We start from the raw sequence: 18043 nt of genomic DNA, 5'->3' as shown, positions 1-18043 counted from the left end.
AAGTATATGCACTTCAGGAGCAGTGCAGGCTCAATGGGCCGAATGGCCTCCTTGTTGATGTAAGCCTACTTGTGACACTAATAAACTTTAACTTTCTGCACTGTAGGGATTCCATGATCTGCAGTATTTTGTCTTGATCGGAATGGTCGGGGTGATTGGCAATTTAATCGACCAATCAGCTACCATCAGTTGCAAACGTTACAAATGCTAGGGTTTGCACCAATCAGCGTGGAGAGGAGGCGGGATTTGCAACTGTAACAAACTGACTTCCGGATACACTGCGTTCCATCAGGTTCATTTCACCTGGGCAGGGTGGAGAGTGAGGCCAGATAGTTATCCCATAATAATCTCTCTCCCATGTAAGGTGGTCACTGCGGGGGGGGGAAACAATGTGCTGCTGTATGCATGTCCTGGTCGGCTGAGGACAGATCTAGTTTCGGGCAGGCCCTGTGCCCGCAAAGCTCATTTCAAATGTCAGCAATTTGCGGGTCAGGTCGTAACAAGCGCCCTGAAATCGGAGGCGAAGGTTCTGCTGATTCCAACCCGTCCAAGCACTGCTGCCTCTCACCGTCCGCAAACAGTGAGCAGCGCACACTAGACTATAAAAGGGAAGATTGCTTAAGCGATGTGGTATGTTCAGCAGGAGATTTCTCCCGAAATCAATTACACATCTTCATCTTGTGCAAGTTATTTGATGACAACACATTGTGATTGTGACGAACACCAATAGTCCCAGAGCTGCATTCCCCCCATTACCTTTCAGGGATGGTCATTGGAATATTATTCCAGTGCTCCTCTCTCTCTTCCTACGGCTGTTGCCGAGTGCTGCTTTGCCACGTGTACCTTTGGACCAAAACGTTCAGTTTAGTTGGTTAAGGAGCTGTAAGGTAGGTTTTTACTGACACCAGTAACCAGCCTGGAACTGGTATCATGTACTCCCTGGCACAGAATGAAGGGAAAGGATTGAGGTACACTCTCTCTTGTGAATTCTGAATCCCACTCATTTTGTGCCATCCTGAATTGGTTCACAGCCAATCAATAATTGTGGCTACTGTTGTAATGTAAGAAATGTGGCTGCCAATTTGCCCACAACAAAGTCCTACCAATAGCAATGAATCATGGAATTCCTACAGTGCAGAATGAGGCCATTTGGCCCATTGAGTCTGCGCTGACTCTTACCCAGGCCCTATCCACGTAACACCATGTATTTACCCTGCTAATCCACCTAACCTGTATATTTTTGGATGCTAAGGGGCAATGTAGCACAGCCAATCCACCTAACCTGCACATCTTTGTACTAAAGGAGGAAACAGGAGCACCCGGAGGAAACCCACACAGACACGGGGAGAACGTGCAGACTCAACACAGACAGCCGCTCAAGGCCTTAATTGAACCCAGGTCCCAGGTGCTGTGAGGCAGCAGTGCTAAACACTGTGCCAACCAATGGTCCAATTAATCTGCTTGAATGGTGGTTAAGAGATTAAATAATGGTTAGGACACTGGGGGAAAGATCTGTCATTTTTCAAAATAATGCTGTAGGATATTTTGTCATTTGTGAAGGTATGTGATTTTAATGTCTCCTTTGAAACATGATATTTCCAACGTTGTAACACTCTTTCTGTACTAGAGTGGCAGTCTAGATTTTGCGCTGAAATGTGCCCCCAAATTTGTGACGAGGATGTGAGGATATTATCCACTGAACCATGGCTAATATGAGCTGTATTGATGGTGCTGGGTATCCTTGAAGGGCATAAGAAGTGGAGGAATTTGAGAGAAATTCAGCAGGTCTCTCCAGTACACTTCTGTGATTTACATGCTTTGTTTAATATGAGGCGATATTCTTGGAGAGTTTGAGTAGAATTGGCAGAGGGCTGAAATCAGTGTGTTTGCCTGGCTTCCCTTTGCCAATTATATCTTGTGGTAGAAACAAAATCTAACCAAACTGAAGTGGTGTTTGTTGCCCCAATTTGCATGAGAGTTGGATGCAGAAAGTTGCCTGAGTTCATTTTTAGTTTAAAATGATCTTGGCTTTAAAACTTGACTTTATAACAATCAATGTTAGGTTATTATCTTTTGTTTGCAGAAGAGGCCTCCAATATGAGATGCCCATTAGGCACTTTTACACAACGATTTAAGCTGTTTAACTTGAGCACTCATGGGAGTCTATTAAATGGCAGGTTGTACCTTCGTTCAGTAATATTCAGGATGATGCACCCAAGCATCCTCTTACTGAGGAACTGGTGCGCTCATGAAGTGCCCTTGTCCTGAGTTTCACTCACTAATAAACAATATGAGGTTCTAGAAATTGGCAAACAAATCGGATGGAATGTTAACCTTAATGTTTGTGTGCAATCTTTTCAATGATGTAAATGAAGACCTTTTCCTGCTTTTAGCAAACATTTTCTTTTTCTTCCCTTTTCTGGTCCTCCTGCTTCTGCCACCAGCTTCTAGCTTACCAAGAGTAGGCAAGGGCAAAGGACACTGAAGCTCATAGAAGTTTCCATCTTAATGCTACAGCTCGGGTTAGCAACTTGGATCATCTGTCCCCAAGCTTCCTGCATTCCAAAATCAGCTGCTAGAAAATACGAGGCTATCAGGACATGCCAAAAGCATGTTCTTCTCTTCTCTTCCTCACCCTCATTCAGTATGGAGAGATTATCTGTCTATAACTCATTGCTCCCTTTGTGTGCTCTGGCCCCCAACTCTTTCTCTTTTTCCTCTCTTCAATCCCTCCCCCCACCCCACACACACTGTCCCATCAGCCTGGCAGATCATCAGCCAAAGCTTGAACTGCCACAAACAATGGTGTCCAAGCCACATTTACCAGTACTCATGGTGTTTTGTGTTGAAGAATGCCATTCACAGATAGCACTATGTTTAAACTCTACTCCAAAATGTTTTTATAAGAAGAATCTCAACAAAGGGTCAAAATCGGGTTGAGCCTCAAGGTTTTATGGGTTAAGCCAAAATGTTGTTTGCTGTGTAGATGGTTAAACTATTAATAGATGAGTGTCACTTAGCAGCTTTGCAGTTACACTGTTGGGGTCAGAAATTCATTTGTGTTTGTAATTTTTTGTGTGACTTAGATTTTCCACAATATCACCTTGTGTTAGTAGTTCCTGGAAATTTGGAGTTGATGTCACTTGAGTGTTGAGAGCAAAGCCTCACTTTTTGGGTTCTGGCAGTGTTAGTTTGCAAATAGATGGCCAGAAAAGCTATCCAATTCTTGGGTTCCATTTCTCACCCTTATGAAGTGAAACTGATGACTTTGCCATAGTAGTCAAAGCCAGGGTAAAGTTTCCTTTGCAAGTGAATATTGAAGATAAGTTGACAAATGGAAAGTAATGTTTGTGGTGAGTTCCGCAGTAGAGATCTGGCTCAATGCTCTTGACATGCAAGACAACAGTTAAGGGTCTCATCCCTCAGTGACTCTGTGCATAAAGCTGAGAAAGATAACAGTTGTAATATCTAACCTACAGCAATGACTTTGTCAAAAAGTGTGAAATAGTACGAAAATAACTTTGCTATGAAATGAGTCAATTCCACTCATGAACTTGAAAACATATTTTAACAATTACTGTGCTAAAATCATTGAAACTTTTGCAACATTAGACACAATGGATTAGCACTTAATTTGCATTCCACCTTAGAAAGGGTTTTATATGAAAGTTTCAGGTGTGAAATGGGACAGATAACCTGGGTACTTAACCCAGGGAGCTGGGTTTGATTCCCAGCTTGGTTCACTATATGTGCAGTGCCTGTACGTTCTTCCCATGTCTGAAAGACGTACTGGTTAGGTGCATTGGCTATGATAAATTCTCCCTCCGTGTACCCAAACAGTTGCTGGAGTGTGGCAACTAGGGGATTTCCACAGTAACTTCATTGTGGTGTTAATGTAGTTTTAAAGTTTATTTATTAGTGTCACAAGTAGGCTTACATTAACACTGCAATGAAGTTACTGTGAAAATCTCCTAGTCACACTCCTACGCCTGCTTGGGTACACCTGAGGGAAAATTTAGTATGGCCTTTGCACCTAACCCGCACATATTTGGACTGTAGGAAGAAACTGGAGCACCCCGGAAGAAACCCACACAGGCACGGGAAGAACGTACAGACTCCACACACTGACCCAAGCCGGGAATCGAACCTGGGTCCTTGGCATTGTGAGCAGTAGTGCTAACCACTGTGCCACCCTCTTGTGTCTACTTGTGACACTTATAAATAAACTTGAGTACTGAGGCTCAAAGCCCTTCAACTGCAATTTAACATGACTTCAGGATATATGTCTGCAAATCTCCTAGGATGCATTAAAAGCAAAGGTGCCGATGATAATTTACTTCTGAAAGAAACATTAGAAGGAGCATGGAATAGTGGGACATTATGGTAGATTTAAGTGAGATAAGTTGGGAGGACACTTGGGTGAAGATAAAGGTCAGTATAAACTGTTTGGGCTGAATAACCTGTTCCTGTGCCGTATATCTTATGTAATCATATGCCCATCCATACCTGTCTCTTGAGGGCATTTATGCCTTCCTGACAAGTGATTCCAAGATTGGGGACTGACCCATACCTTGCCATTCAAGGGATTTAGAAGTATTTTTTCCAAATCTAACCCAGACACTAAAGGAAATGGGATTTCTTTTAAAATTCCAACTCCTAGTTCTAAAAGTTATTTTTTTTTTCAATATTTATGTTCCAATTATTCAGTGTCGCTAACAGCAGTGTAGAATTAGCTAATTTGAGGCTCCCTCCCTTACAAGGAGATTAAGCTAACTTCAAGTTTCTGCTACTGGATTTGCAAAGATGTAGGGAAGGGCAGTGGCTATTGTGCTATTGTCACTGGACTAATAACCCAGGGCATTGCTTTAGGGACTCGGGTTCAAAACCCACCAAGCCAGATGGTGCAATTTGAATTGGACTAATGGTGACCTTTGTCGATTGTTGAAATCGGCCGTCCTTACCTGGTCTGACCTACACGTGACTTCAGATCTACACCAATGCCCATCCAGTGATGCCCACATCCCGTGAAAGAATAAAAAAATGTATAAACATAATCCAATGATTTCTCCGTCATTAGTTCCTATTTCCAGTGAAGCAAAACTGCATTTTCTCCATGTCTTTCTAAGCATTCAGTTTCTAATATAATCGCAAAGAAAGGGATGGCATGGTAGCACAGTGGTTAGCACTGCTGCCTCACAACGCCAGGGACCTGGGTTCAATTCTGGCCGTGGGTCACTATTTGTGTGGAGTCTGCACGTTTTCTCCATGTCTGCGTGGGTTTCCTCCGGGTGCTCCGGTTTCCTCCCACAGTCCAAAGATGTGCAGGCTGGGTGGATTGACCATGCTAAATTGTCCCTTAGAGTCCCAAGATGTGTAGGTTAGATGGATTAATGGGATAAATATGTGTGGTTATGGGGATAGGGCATGGGGTGGGCCTGAGCAAGAAGCTCTATCAGAGAATCGGTGTGGACCTGATGGGCTGAATGGCCTCCTCCTGCACTGTAGCGATTCTGTTCTATGATTCTATAGAGAAGACAAAGGGATAGAAAATTATTTGGGACTATTTCTTTCATAAGGATTGATTTTATTGATTTTTATATTGATTTTACTGCAGTTTAATGTTGTCACTAACCCAACCAGTAATTCTGCTCTCGGACTTTGCTTATAAGCTAGATTTTGACAATAAGAACAAAATGACATTTAAGGCGAATTTCCCAGAAGTTTAAAGTGGGTGACTACTGAAAACGAACACAGATTGCTAGAATAATTGTTGCTTAACCAAAACACTATACACAAACTGAATATTGTGGCCTGATGGTTTAAGGGTCATGCATCCATTTTCGGTGATATGAACTTTGCATTGAAGGTGCATTGATTGAAACATATATTTCTTTTACAGATTTTAGGATTCTTTATTTGCTATAAAACTGCATCGATCATTTTGGAGATAATTCAGCGTTGCCATAGTTATTGCATTGTTTTAGTTATAACCAATTCATCCTACAATTGTGCAGCTGTGATGTTTTTGGAACTTCTTAGTGCCCATATTTTACACAGCTTGATGGATAGCTGGATATGTAACTGAAATATATGCACATCCAGGCTACAAGCCAGGGGATGCATCTACTTTACTATTTCCCACAGCTGAGTTCTGGGCCATAGAATTTATGCGTAAGCATTTGCAACAAATAAAGCAAAAAGGCTACAGTTAATCTAAGTTGCTTATAACAACCATTGTACAGGACTTCCAAAAAGGACGTATCAACCCAGACAGAAAAACCAGTAAAACTTGGTAATGAAAGTTGCCAGTAAAATGTGTCTGATCTGGTCTTGTGTATCTTAGAATGGAACTCCAGTATTACTGGCATCCTATTCATTGGAGTCTAGAGTGAGAGGGGATCTCGTTGAAATTTATGAAATTCGAACAGGTTTAGACAGAGTGGATTCAGAAAGAATGTTCTCGACGGTGGGGGGAGTCCAGAATTAGGGGTCATGGTTTGAGGATAAGGGGTAAGCCTTTTGGGACTGAGGTGAGGAGAAATTTCTTCACCCAAAGAGAGCGAATCTGTGGAATTCGCTACCACAGAATGTAGTTGAGGCCAAAATGCTGTGTAATTTCGAGAAGAAATTGGATATAGCTCTTGAGTAAAGGAATCAAGGGATATGGGGGGAAGGCAGGATCAGGATATTGAATTTGATGATCAGCCATGATCAGAATGAATGGAGAAGCAGCTCGAAGGGCCGAATGGCCAACTCCTGCTTCTATTTTCTATGTCAATATTACTGATGGTTACTGCAATTTGAACATTTTGAACTGCCTTTCCCTTCTGGGAAAACTGGACTGTTCCTCAATGGTTCTATCGAGAAGGCCAAAGTGTTTGGAGTTCAGTAAACAATTAGATTTAGTTTTGGAACAATGGATATATATGGATATTGTAAAAAGGTGAAACTGAGATCAGTCAAAAATGGGGAGGGGCGGGACAGGTTTGTTGGGTTAAATGGCATTTTTCTGTTTCCTGTGTCTCTTTAAGGTTTGTCTGGTGTGGGCACGGTGATATATTGATTATGTTCTTTCCTTCCATTTCCAGTCTATTGTTCTGCCGGTTCACAATGCAGCAAGGTGGCTGGGTGAATGTCTGCAGTCGGTTCTGGGGCAGGATTTCCAGGGATCCATGCAGCTATCAGTTTTCAATGATGCCAGCAAGGTTTGTATAATGTATACAATTTAATTTGAACTTTGTACAGTGAGTTATAGGAGTGCCTGCCTTTTGAGTTCAGCATATATCAAACAAGGGTAAGAAACCCGAGCCTTTGCTTTGTGGCTCAGTTGATGTGGCCGGATTATAACCAGAAGGTTGCAGGCTCAATCTTTGGTCTCTATTGAGTTAGCTGGGCTAAGAGGGTAAGGCTGCTCAGTGTCTCTAGCTGGTGAGAGGGAAAAGCCAGCATCCCTTGTCCTGAACATGAGGATGGGATGATGCTTGACAACTGTGCTTTCCAAGGTCAAAGAGGCTGTCAACATTTAGCATGTTGATTGCCTTCAAGAAATGGCTAATTGAGCCAGGTTGGTCAAGGCCTGTGAATCTGTCGCTCAGCAACAAGTAAGGAGGTTCAAAAAACATTTTAAAAAATAATGACAGGAACTGAATAACTAAAATATTATTGACATTTTTTTATTCATTCGTGGGACATAGGCGTCGCTGGCTGGCCAGCATTTATTGCCCACCCCTAGTTATCCTTGGAGGGCAGTTGAGAGCCAACCAAATTGTTGTGGCTCTGGAGTCACATGTAGGCCAGACCAGGTAAGGACAGCAGATTTCCTTCCCTAAAGGACATTACTGAATCAGGTGGGTTTTACTGACAATCAACAATGGTTTCATGGTCACCAGTAGATTATTAATGCCAGATATATATTTTTATTGAATTCAAATTCCACCATCTGCTGTGGCAGGATTCGAACGCGGGTCCCCAGAGCATTAGCTGAGTTTCTGGATTAATAGTCTAGCGATAATACCACTAGGCCATCCCCTCCCCTATGAGTGATATAACTTGACATTGAAACAAACATGAGTTTGATAAACAAACTAGCAGCCCCATCAACCCCATTTTCATCTCATCCAGATACTTTGCAACTGTGTGATTTGTCTGTACTTAATGTTGTTGCTGATGAGTCCTGGATTTGCACTGATGGAACCTGTAGAGGTACCTGTGAGATGGACCAATCCACTGTCTGACCCGAGGAAAACGGCATTGGTAACTGGGGGAGTGGGAGGAAGCACCAGAAGCAAAATTGAGAGCAGATTCGTGGATCTGAGACAGCTGGGGCCATTAGGCATTCAATTATTTTTACCAAATCACATTTTAAGGTGGCATTCTGTTTTTGATATCTGTTCTAATTGTGTTAATTAAAAGTTGTGGACTTCACTGTTACACAATGTGAAAAAGTTGTGGACTTCACCAGTCCAAAATGTGCGGGTTAGGTGGGTTGACCATTCTAAAATTGGCCCTTGGTGTTGGACTAGCTGGGGTAAATGCATGGGGTTATGGGGATAGGGCCTGGGTGGGATTGTGGTCGGTGCAGACTCGATGGGCCAAATGGCCTCCTTCTGCACTGTAGGATTCCAGAAGTGACATTGTTTCTTTGATTACAGAAGCCAGGCTCCCGCTCTATCTAGATACAATGCCAGACAGTCAACGCCAGGTTACCTTCAGAGGCCAATGTGAAATTTAGATTGTGTTTCCAGACAGCTTGTATCAATGCAATTTGCAATGGTTTACTCTGAATTAAAAATTCTAAATTACGACATATTTCTAATCCAGGGAAAGGTTTCCAATGCAGAGCTGACCATTATTCCTGAACCAATCCTAATACTTAGCCACCCGGCTTTACTTCAAGGTGTTTTCATAGAATCCCAACAGTGCAGAAGGAGGCTATTTGGCCCATCGAGCCTGCACCTACAATGATCCCACCCAGACTCTATCCCTGAAACACCTCTTATTTACCCTGCTAATCCCCCTGACGATAAGTGGCAATTTAGCATGGCCAATCTTCCCAACCCGCACATCTCTGGACTGTGGGAGGAAACCGGAGCACCAGGAGGAAACCCACGCAGACATGGGGAGAATGTGCAAACTCCACACAGACAGTGAGCCAAGGCTGCGTTAAATGGGTCGTGGTACAAACGTTTGCAGTATGCAATGTACAGAAATTGTCAGACCGGAAGACGTGTCACACTTGTACTGTGGAAACGATGTCTTTTGGTCATGCTGTATTTCTTTATTTGTTGCAGGATGGCTCGATGAATATTATTCGAAAATGGGGAACTAAACTTGAAAATAGAGGCATTCATGTTGTTCTTGGTGGACATGAATCTTCACACCCAAAAGGAGGTATGCTATAGTTCATACAATTGACAGCTTCACTGTGTAATGTCTTAACTATGTTCGGGTTTGTGGGTTTTAAACAAAAACAAAGATATGGTTTGCAAACATAGATTCAAAATAACAATAGATTTATTGAAGGAGCTCTTGCCTGCACAGCAGAAAATAAACTGGAGCCTGTGAAACACCCCAACGACATCACCATTAAATTATGTGACTAGCTCTTAAAGCAATCATGCAACCACTTAAATATATATCACTGTTTCACAGAAACACAGAAAATAAATACTTGTAGTTAGTTCTCAACAATATGTTTCTCTGTAGTGCCTTTGAAGTAACAGCATCTGGAGTTAGAGAAGGAAGATGGAGGTTGCTCAAAAACTGTACTGAGCAGATGGGTTTATATGGGAGAATTTAATGCCCTTCCCCAGCCACCTTCCCGCCTCTGTCTTGATTTAAGTCTGTTGTGGAGACAGTCTCGTGGATGGCTTTCCCACCCCATCGCCAATTGAGGCGTTCAAATGAGCAATTGACATCCACTCGAGGGCCTCCTGTTGCTGCTGCAACCAGTGCTGTGCAGGGGACTTGCCACATAGGACACCCAAAAAGCAAGCCCCGATCGAGTTTGTCTGTGAGCTTCCAGGATGGGGAGCACCTCATTTAAATGATGTGAAGATGCTGGCTTTAGACTGGGGTGGGCACAGTAAGAAGTCTCACAACACCAGGTTAAAGTCCAACAGGTTTATTTGGTAGCATGAGCTTTCGGAGCGCTGCTCCTTCATCAGGTGAGTGCAGGATTTGGTTCACAAACAGGGCATATATAAAGACAAATTCAATTACAAGATAATGGTTGGAATGCGAGTCTTAACAGGTAATCGAGTCTTTACAGATGCAGACAATGCGAGTGGAGAGAGGGTTAAGCACAGGTTAAAAAAGTATGTATTGTCTCCAGCCAGGACAGTTGGTGAGATTTTGCAAGCCCAAGCAAGTCGTGGGGGTTAAGGTAGTGTGACATGAACCCAAGATCCTGATTGAGGCCGTTCTCGTGTGTGGAACTTGGCTATCAGTTTCTGCTCGGCAATTCTGTGTGGTCATGGGTTTTGAAGGCCGCTTTGGAGAACGCTTGACTGAACCTGATCTGCGGGTAAGCGGCCTTCAAGACATGACATATGACATGACATGTGTCTATATATGCCCTGTTTCTGAAACAAATCCTGCACTCACCTGATGAAGGATCAGCGCTCTGAAAGCTCGTACTACCAAATAAGCCTGTTGGACTTTAACCTGGTGTTGTGAGACTTCTTACTGTGCCTCTCATTTAAAGACACTGAGTGCATCAGCTATGGACCCGGTATTGGGAAGGTGAGGGGCAGCCAAGTGCCACACCAGTGCCCATGCTGCCGAAACCCACCAACCCCGTCTCTCCCCCACCAGCACCCTCCCATGACAACGCACCTGTGCCTGGGTCGATGACAATCCCAGGCGCCTCGAGTCAAGTACCGGCAGCAGCCACTGGCTCCCAGTGGCACTGCCAATCAGTGAAGAGCTGCCGGCCCCTGGCTGGCTGTTCTTGATGGGCAGGGATTCTGCCCCCGGCGGTCCTTGCCCCAGGGAAGGCCCACTGCTGCCTTGTAGGCACTTAATTTGGTGGGCTTTCCTCAAAGGCGTGACACAAGGCTTTGCTAGCTCTCCCAGTCAACATTTGCCTCCATTAAATACTGCCCACAGGAGATGTAAAAAAGAGCAGAGAAAGGTGAAGAGACAAACAGGGATTTAAAGAAAAATGGTATGACAATCTGAATGGTGGAGTAACGGGGGGAGCAATGCACAGAGGGCCAGAATAAAAGGACAGAGTAGCAGAAGGTAATTTGAGGTTGGAAGGGGTTGTGGTGATAGAATGGATCAAGACCGAGGCAGGATTAGAGAAAAGGATGAGAGGTTCAGCATAAATTTGTTTGGGGACTGGGAGGCAATGTAAATCAACCAGGATGTGCAGAGAATGGATACGGACGACTACTTTTGGACAAGTGGAGTTTGTAGAATGATGGGAGATAGCCAAGGAAATGATTTGCGGAATGATACTGCCAAAGGCAGTAGCACAGGCAGGTACAATTTTGTCTTTTAAAAACTTTTGAGATAGTTATATGGGTCAGATGAGTATAGAGGGACATGGGCCAAACGTGGGCAATTGGGCCTAGCTTAGTGGTTAAAAACTGGGCAGCATGGACAAGTTGGGCCAAATGGTCCAATAACTATAAACTTCTATAACTCTTAAGTGCAGAGGCAGCAAAATCGTAGATAAGTGTATCAAAGGTGGAGGAGTTAACATGCAGGTGAAAGTTACAGCAAGGGAAATATGCAGACCTCGTGATTGACAGGGTATCGCTGTGAAGCTCTGCTCTGCATTGAACAGAATACCAAAGTTTTGTGCTGTCTGAGTGGTGGAAAGGGTGATGGAGTCAGTGGTTGAGAATAGAATGGCAGATCTGACAGACTGTTATAAATCATTCTTGGATTTGCAGTGCCCAGATGATCCAACAGGATTAGATGCAGGGTCCTGACCCTGAAGGCGTATGGCTTGTCGTTACAGTATATGTCGGCCTGGTGTTGTTAAACTTCTTACTGTGTTTACCCCAGTCCAACTCCGGCATCTCCACATTATTCCAGCTCTTGCAGCTGCAGCCTATTTCTCTCTGACCAGTTTCTTTTGAGGCTGCAGCCTGTCTGTTTCAGCGCTTGTCGAATTATCCCAGCATGCTCTTGCAGACCACCATCTTGGGCAGCTTATTTGGCCACAGGATCAATCTCGAGGGGGAAAAAAAAAACATTCACGTGGGATTGTTTGCAATCCGTGCCTAATCAATTTAGCAAGTTAAAAATACACCAGCAATAATGGGAGCCTCTGCAATTAAGTAGGCGTATTTAATGTTCTGTGAAATGAAAATACTTCACAATCTGTGTCGCTCCAAGATACCAGTTCGTTATAAATTTCCAGGAAATCTTTTTGCTTATTTGAAAAGGTTTCTTATTCATAGGGAAAAAGCCCTTCTAGTGGTGAAGTCTTAAGGTGATATATGTGTGGGAGTTTTTAATCTGCTAATCATTGAATGGCTGCTCTCAGGTTCTGTGTATTCTGTGCATGGTGTCAACTGGGTGAAGTCTCCTCAAATAGCTGGGCACGGAAATCTTGGTGAGAACACTGGTCACAGGTGGTGTTTATCATTTCACAAGTTGCACTTTACATCAGAGCAGTCATAAAGCAATTCCTAGGCTTGTATGACAAAACGCTGTTCTGTGCTTGTCATTTTATTTTTAATTTGACTACAGGCGAGCCTATTGAATTTGGAAGAACATTCTCCTCAAGTACTTAAACCCAGCCCTTTATAATACACGTCATGGGAAAAAGTGACAGGATCTCCTGGTCTCGCTGCTGTCAATGGGATTTCCCATCCAATTCGCCCCCGAATAACTGTCGGCAGAACCAGAGGTTCCTACCAGTGGGAAGGGTGGGGGAAAATCCTGCTCATCGATTTATTATTCCTTTTTTCCTTCTGGTACTTTTATTCCAACCAGAAAAGCCAATTCAAATTGAATCCAATTCATGGTACCCATGTAAGGGACAAGCAAATTCCATGCTGACAGGTTGATGCATTGTACCCTATCCCAGGCTTCACCTGACATTTCATCTTTGTCAAAAGGCCGAGATGGCTTTGAAATCAGACACCACCATAGTGGGTCGGATCTCAAACAATGACGAGACAGAGTACAGGAATGAGAGAGAGAAACTGGGGAACTGGTGCGGCAACAATAATCTCTCCCTCAATGTCAATAAAACGAAAGACGTTGTCATCGACTTCAGGAAATGCAGTGGAGAACATGTCCCTGTCTACGTCAAAGAGGACGAAGTAGAAATGGTCGAGAGCTTCAGGTTTCTAGGTGTCCAGATCACCAACAAAGCCCCCCCCCCCCCATGCCAACACTATAGTTAGTTAAGAAAGCCCACCGACGCCTCTACTTTCTCAGAAGACTAAGGAAATTTGGCATGTCAGCTATGACTCTCTCCAACTTTTACAGATGCACCATAGAAAGCATTCTGTCTGGTTGTATCACAACTTGGTATGGTTCCTGCTCTGCCCAAGACCGCAAGAAACTACAAAAGGTCGCGAATGTAGCCCAATCCATCATGTAAACCAGCCTCCCATCCATTGACTCTGTCTACACTTTCCGCTGCCTCGGCAAAGCAGCCAGCATAATCGAGGACCCCACGCACCCCGGACATTCTCTCTTCCACCTTCTTCCGTGGGGAAAAGATACAAAAGTCTGAGGTCATGTTCCAACTGACTCAAGAACAGCTGCTTCCCTGCTGCCATCAGACTTTTGAATGGACCTACCTTGCATTACGTTGATCTTTCTCTGTACCCTAGCTATGACTGTAACACTCCTGCACTCTCTCCTTTTCTTCTCTATGGATGGTATGCTTTGTCTATGTAACACGCAAGAAACAATACTTTTCACTATGCTAATACATGTGACAATGATAATAAATCAATAATAAAAAATGCTGTTAAGAGTTTTCTATCCAATTCCAAGTGTATAATTTTCTCCGTGGAATTCTTTAAAAATGTTGAAAGCTTGCGTTGTAAACTGCAGGTGAGAAAATCTACTCCCTGCTCATATCTCAGAAAATATATTGTGTGGAATTTTCCGGCTGTTCCTGCTGGCGGAATCATCCCATCCTGCCGATTGCAAGTCCCTGCCGTGGGTTCCCTGGTGGCAAGAGGGTGCGAGCAGCAGGAAAGCACGTTGACAGTGGTGGGATCAGAAGAACCTGCTGCCTTCGCCGCCTCAAAACATGCCACGAGGAGGTGGAAAGCCTGACCAGATTAAAGGAAATGATCTCTTTCCTAAAGGCTGATTAGAGTGCAGGTGTCATGGTAACATTGATGTATCAATAGCTCAAATCACTTGTGATTCAACTGCAGGAGCCAAAGTCATTCTGGATCATTGCAGGTTAAAGCCCAATAACCTAGCTTTGGAAATCCAATACTTAGAACCCTGAACACTTGCACACGCTTTCTTTCCTATGTAGAAGCTGCTAAGCTTTTGACATCAACCTAGAATTAGAGACAAATGGAACCCTAAAGAAATGCCATTTGATGTTATTTGTGAAATAAATCTGGCATCATATGTCTTTGATTTGGCGTTGAAAAGGTTAATGTGGGAACTCTGGTGTTTACTTAATTTGACACCTCCCTGCTTCAACTGGACAGGAAAGACAATGATTAATGCTGGCATCATTGTAGAATATTTGGCCTGGTAGCCATGGGGAATGGACTTCTTGAATAGACCGAGGGGAAATGGGTCTGTTGGCACAAACATTGATTGTCTGTCCAGCATATTTAGACCAAAATCTCTGGTTACACCAACACACGATGCATTGTGGGAACCCCTTACTTATTAAAACTGTTTCCATGGGAACTGAACTCTATTTGATCTCAAACACAAGTATTGAAATCACAAGACTTTATGGAACCTTATGTGCAATATCCCTTTTCCACTTAATAGAGGGAAAGAGAGGGAGTGAATGTGTAATGCGTCTGAGGCAATATTTGGGTTACTCTTTCTCATGTAGTGAAGTATCCAGCAAACTCTATTTAATGAGAAGTCCCTTTAGGCAGTGGGACTGTTTCTAGTGATTAAACATGCTCCTTTTTCATGCATACATGGTAAAGACCTGGCTCGGATTCCTTTATCTAATGCTAATGGCTCACTCACTCAGTTCGTGTGTTCACTGCTGGGTCAGTAATAAGCCAGTCAGACCAGGACCCATCCCAAGATCAATGGTTCTTTCTGTGTTCATTTTGCCAACTTAATCTGAGGTGGTGGGTGGCAGTGTTAACATCGTGATGGGGTAGGAAAAGAAGAAAGAAATTAACTGGGACTTCTGCTCATGCATCCCTTTAAGTGATCCTTGTTGGAAAGTGGATAGCATTATGATCATTAATGCGGGCAAGAGTATGACAGATGAAATATAATATGGAGAATTGAGAGGTAATCCACATTGGTAGGAGGAACAAATGTGCAGAGTAATTCTTAAATGGTGAGCGATTAGAAAGTGTAGATGTACAAAAGGGACCTGGGTGTCCTCTTCAGATAAGTCAGTGAAAGCTACCATGCAGTGCATGCAGCAAGCTATTAGGAAGGTGAATGGAATGTTACCCTTCACCGCAAGAGGATTTTATTGAAGGAGTAGCAATGTCTTGATACAATTGTATGGAACCTTGGTTAGATCACACCCACAATGTGCAGTTTTGGTCCCCTGACCTTGTGAAAGATATTATTGCCATAGAAGGAGTGCAATGAATGTGCACCAGACTTGTTCCCGGGATAGTGGGACTGTCCTATGGCAGGAGATTGGGGAAACTGGCCCTGTATTCTCTATAGTATCGCAGAATGAGAGGTGACCTCATTGAAACCTAGAAAATACTTCGAGCAGTCGACAGGGCAGATGAGATGCTTCCCTTGGTTGGGGTGTCTAGAACCAGGGGTCACAATTTCACAATTTATTCAGGATTGTGAATCTTTAGAATTTTCTCTCCCAGATAGGTGGGGTGGGGGTATCGGCAATTGGGAGGGGGAATGGGTGGTCAAACATTGGGGATGTTGGGGTGGAAGGAGTCCAGCTGGGTCAGGTCGGGCTGAGGGATTGAGTTTGGGGGCTTTCAGGGGGTGAGGAGGTCTGGGTCCAACCGGGGTTGGGGAAGGTGTGGATCAGCGTGGCTTGGGGCTGGAGGTGTATGAGGTTAGGTTGGGAACATGGAGGGGTGTGTGGTGGTGGTTGAGAGTCTGGATATTTTAGAATATTACACTGACGTTAGAAGTGGCTTTATTTCTTCTAACCATTTCGGATTAACTATTAACATAACACTGGCAGACCCTTCCAAAGTTAATAACTTAAATCATTTTGTCGATGGTTCTCAGCTAATACAATTGTCCAGGGGAAGTTAGTGCTTCTGGACAATTGCCGGGTAAACCCTTACGTGGGAACTTCCTAGAGAGTTTCCCCAGCGCATCATTGGGGTACCTTAACACCCCCCCCCCCCCCTCAATCTGACACTGGGGAACCAGGAAATTATGGGTCATCGAGTATGTTTCAAGCAGGGAGTATCAGATTTCTAAATACCAATGACATGAAGCGATATGCTGATAATGTGGGGTAAATGGCATTGAAGTGACTGAGCCATGATCATATTGAATGGCAGAGCAGGATTGATGAGCTGAATGGCCCACTACTCATATGTTTCTATTCATGCCTCAGAGTCAATTATCCTGCTTATACACGTTGTCTGGGTTCCCATCGCCCATTTGGTTAGAGTTATGTTAACATGTCAAGTGCTCTTTAAACTATATCCCAACTAGCTTCAAAAGAATATGAACAAAAAAGGGCATTATTAGTCTTAATGCAATAAGGGCATCTTGATCTGAAATGTTAACACTCATTTTCTCCATAGAGATTATCTGATGCTGAGTATTTTTGTTTTTATTCAGATTTCCAGAACATGCAGTATTTTGCTTTTGCACTATTGGTCATTAGATGTATTTCATGTCTAACTCCCAAATTATTGCTGAACTGCATGCTCCTATGTCAAATATTGTTTGCGGTCGTCTCAAACATCTTTGGGTGTAATGTTTCAACAGCCTGGGGAGCTGTAGGAATACATATGATGGGTGATATTGGTACAAGATTGGAGATGTTGCAGTTGATTTAATTGTTACATTGCTACAATATCAGTTGCATAGTGCGTGTGGACAGTAATATTTGTCATATGTCGTGCATAGGCATCAGTATGGTCCTATGATCTTACAATATCATATAATGCTTAGGCATTAACACACAAACTGGAGTCTATTATAAGGCAGTAATGCATTGTCAGACTAAAATACTATTAAATCAATGGAATTTAGGAGCTTTGCTGACATTGTCTCATAAAGTTTGAAGTTATGATAGATTTTGTTTCACCATCGTTCATGAGAATCTCACACTCTGTACATATTATGTGTTGAAGGTTTAAGATTTACCCTTAAAAAGGAGAAATATGTTTGTGTTTTTTCAGTGGGTTTTGCCAAGAATCGGGCCATTGCACAGAGTTGTGGGAGATTCCTTTGTTTCCTGGATGCGGTGAGTATGTAAATGTTGTAGGGAAAAATCCCTGTACCAGTGCATTCAAGGAGGTCGAGTCGCAAGGCAATGTTCAAAGCGTTTTTCTTTATTGTACAATTACTGGGAACCCAGGGAGAACAGCGTAACCAGCTCAGAAACAGTGGCTTGGCCACGTTGATCTCCATCCTTTCACATCAGCTCTGGATCTTTATAGGGATCCAAATTCGAGCGGGAACATTTGATTATGCATTTTTACAATATGTATAAAGTGGTCTGTCAGGTCAGGAAGTTCTCTGGGAGGCTTGTCAATTTGCATTTGTATGGTGTGTGTTTGTGTTAATGGGACTACCTGTTCTTGCCCCGGTGTTTTAATGTGTTTCCCATTATCCCCTCTATGTGTCCCCTTATATCTATTGACCTCATTGTTTTGTGTCTGTGTTCCCTGCTTGCGAGATTAGGTGTGAATGTCATTTTGTCCTGCTGTGTGTAGGGAGATTTAAT

At 43.3% G+C, this 18043-nt stretch overlaps 1 protein-coding gene across 3 annotated transcripts in view; it reads left to right on the top strand.

The window, feature by feature from the left end:
• Window positions 1–228: 228 nt before the first annotated feature.
• qtgal (queuosine-tRNA galactosyltransferase) overlaps window positions 229–18043 on the top strand; it is a 315686-nt gene continuing 297871 nt past the window's right edge. Inside the window, exons 1-4 of one of the 3 annotated variants that reach the window (XM_078225424.1) lie at window positions 229–630; window positions 7089–7205; window positions 9291–9390; window positions 17496–17560. In XM_078225424.1, coding sequence (XP_078081550.1) covers window positions 406–630; window positions 7089–7205; window positions 9291–9390; window positions 17496–17560 — 507 coding nt within the window. In that variant the 5' untranslated portion in view covers window positions 229–405. The remainder of the gene's footprint in view (window positions 631–7088; window positions 7206–9290; window positions 9391–17495; window positions 17561–18043) is intronic. The other 2 variants (XM_078225426.1, XM_078225425.1) reach the window with 2 other exon arrangements.

Source organism: Mustelus asterias, chromosome 12, assembly GCF_964213995.1.
Source record: "Mustelus asterias chromosome 12, sMusAst1.hap1.1, whole genome shotgun sequence".
Classification (NCBI taxonomy): domain Eukaryota; kingdom Metazoa; phylum Chordata; class Chondrichthyes; order Carcharhiniformes; family Triakidae; genus Mustelus; species Mustelus asterias.
The sequence above is the reverse complement of the archived record's forward strand: the minus strand, read 5'-3'. Positions and strand labels throughout refer to the sequence as shown.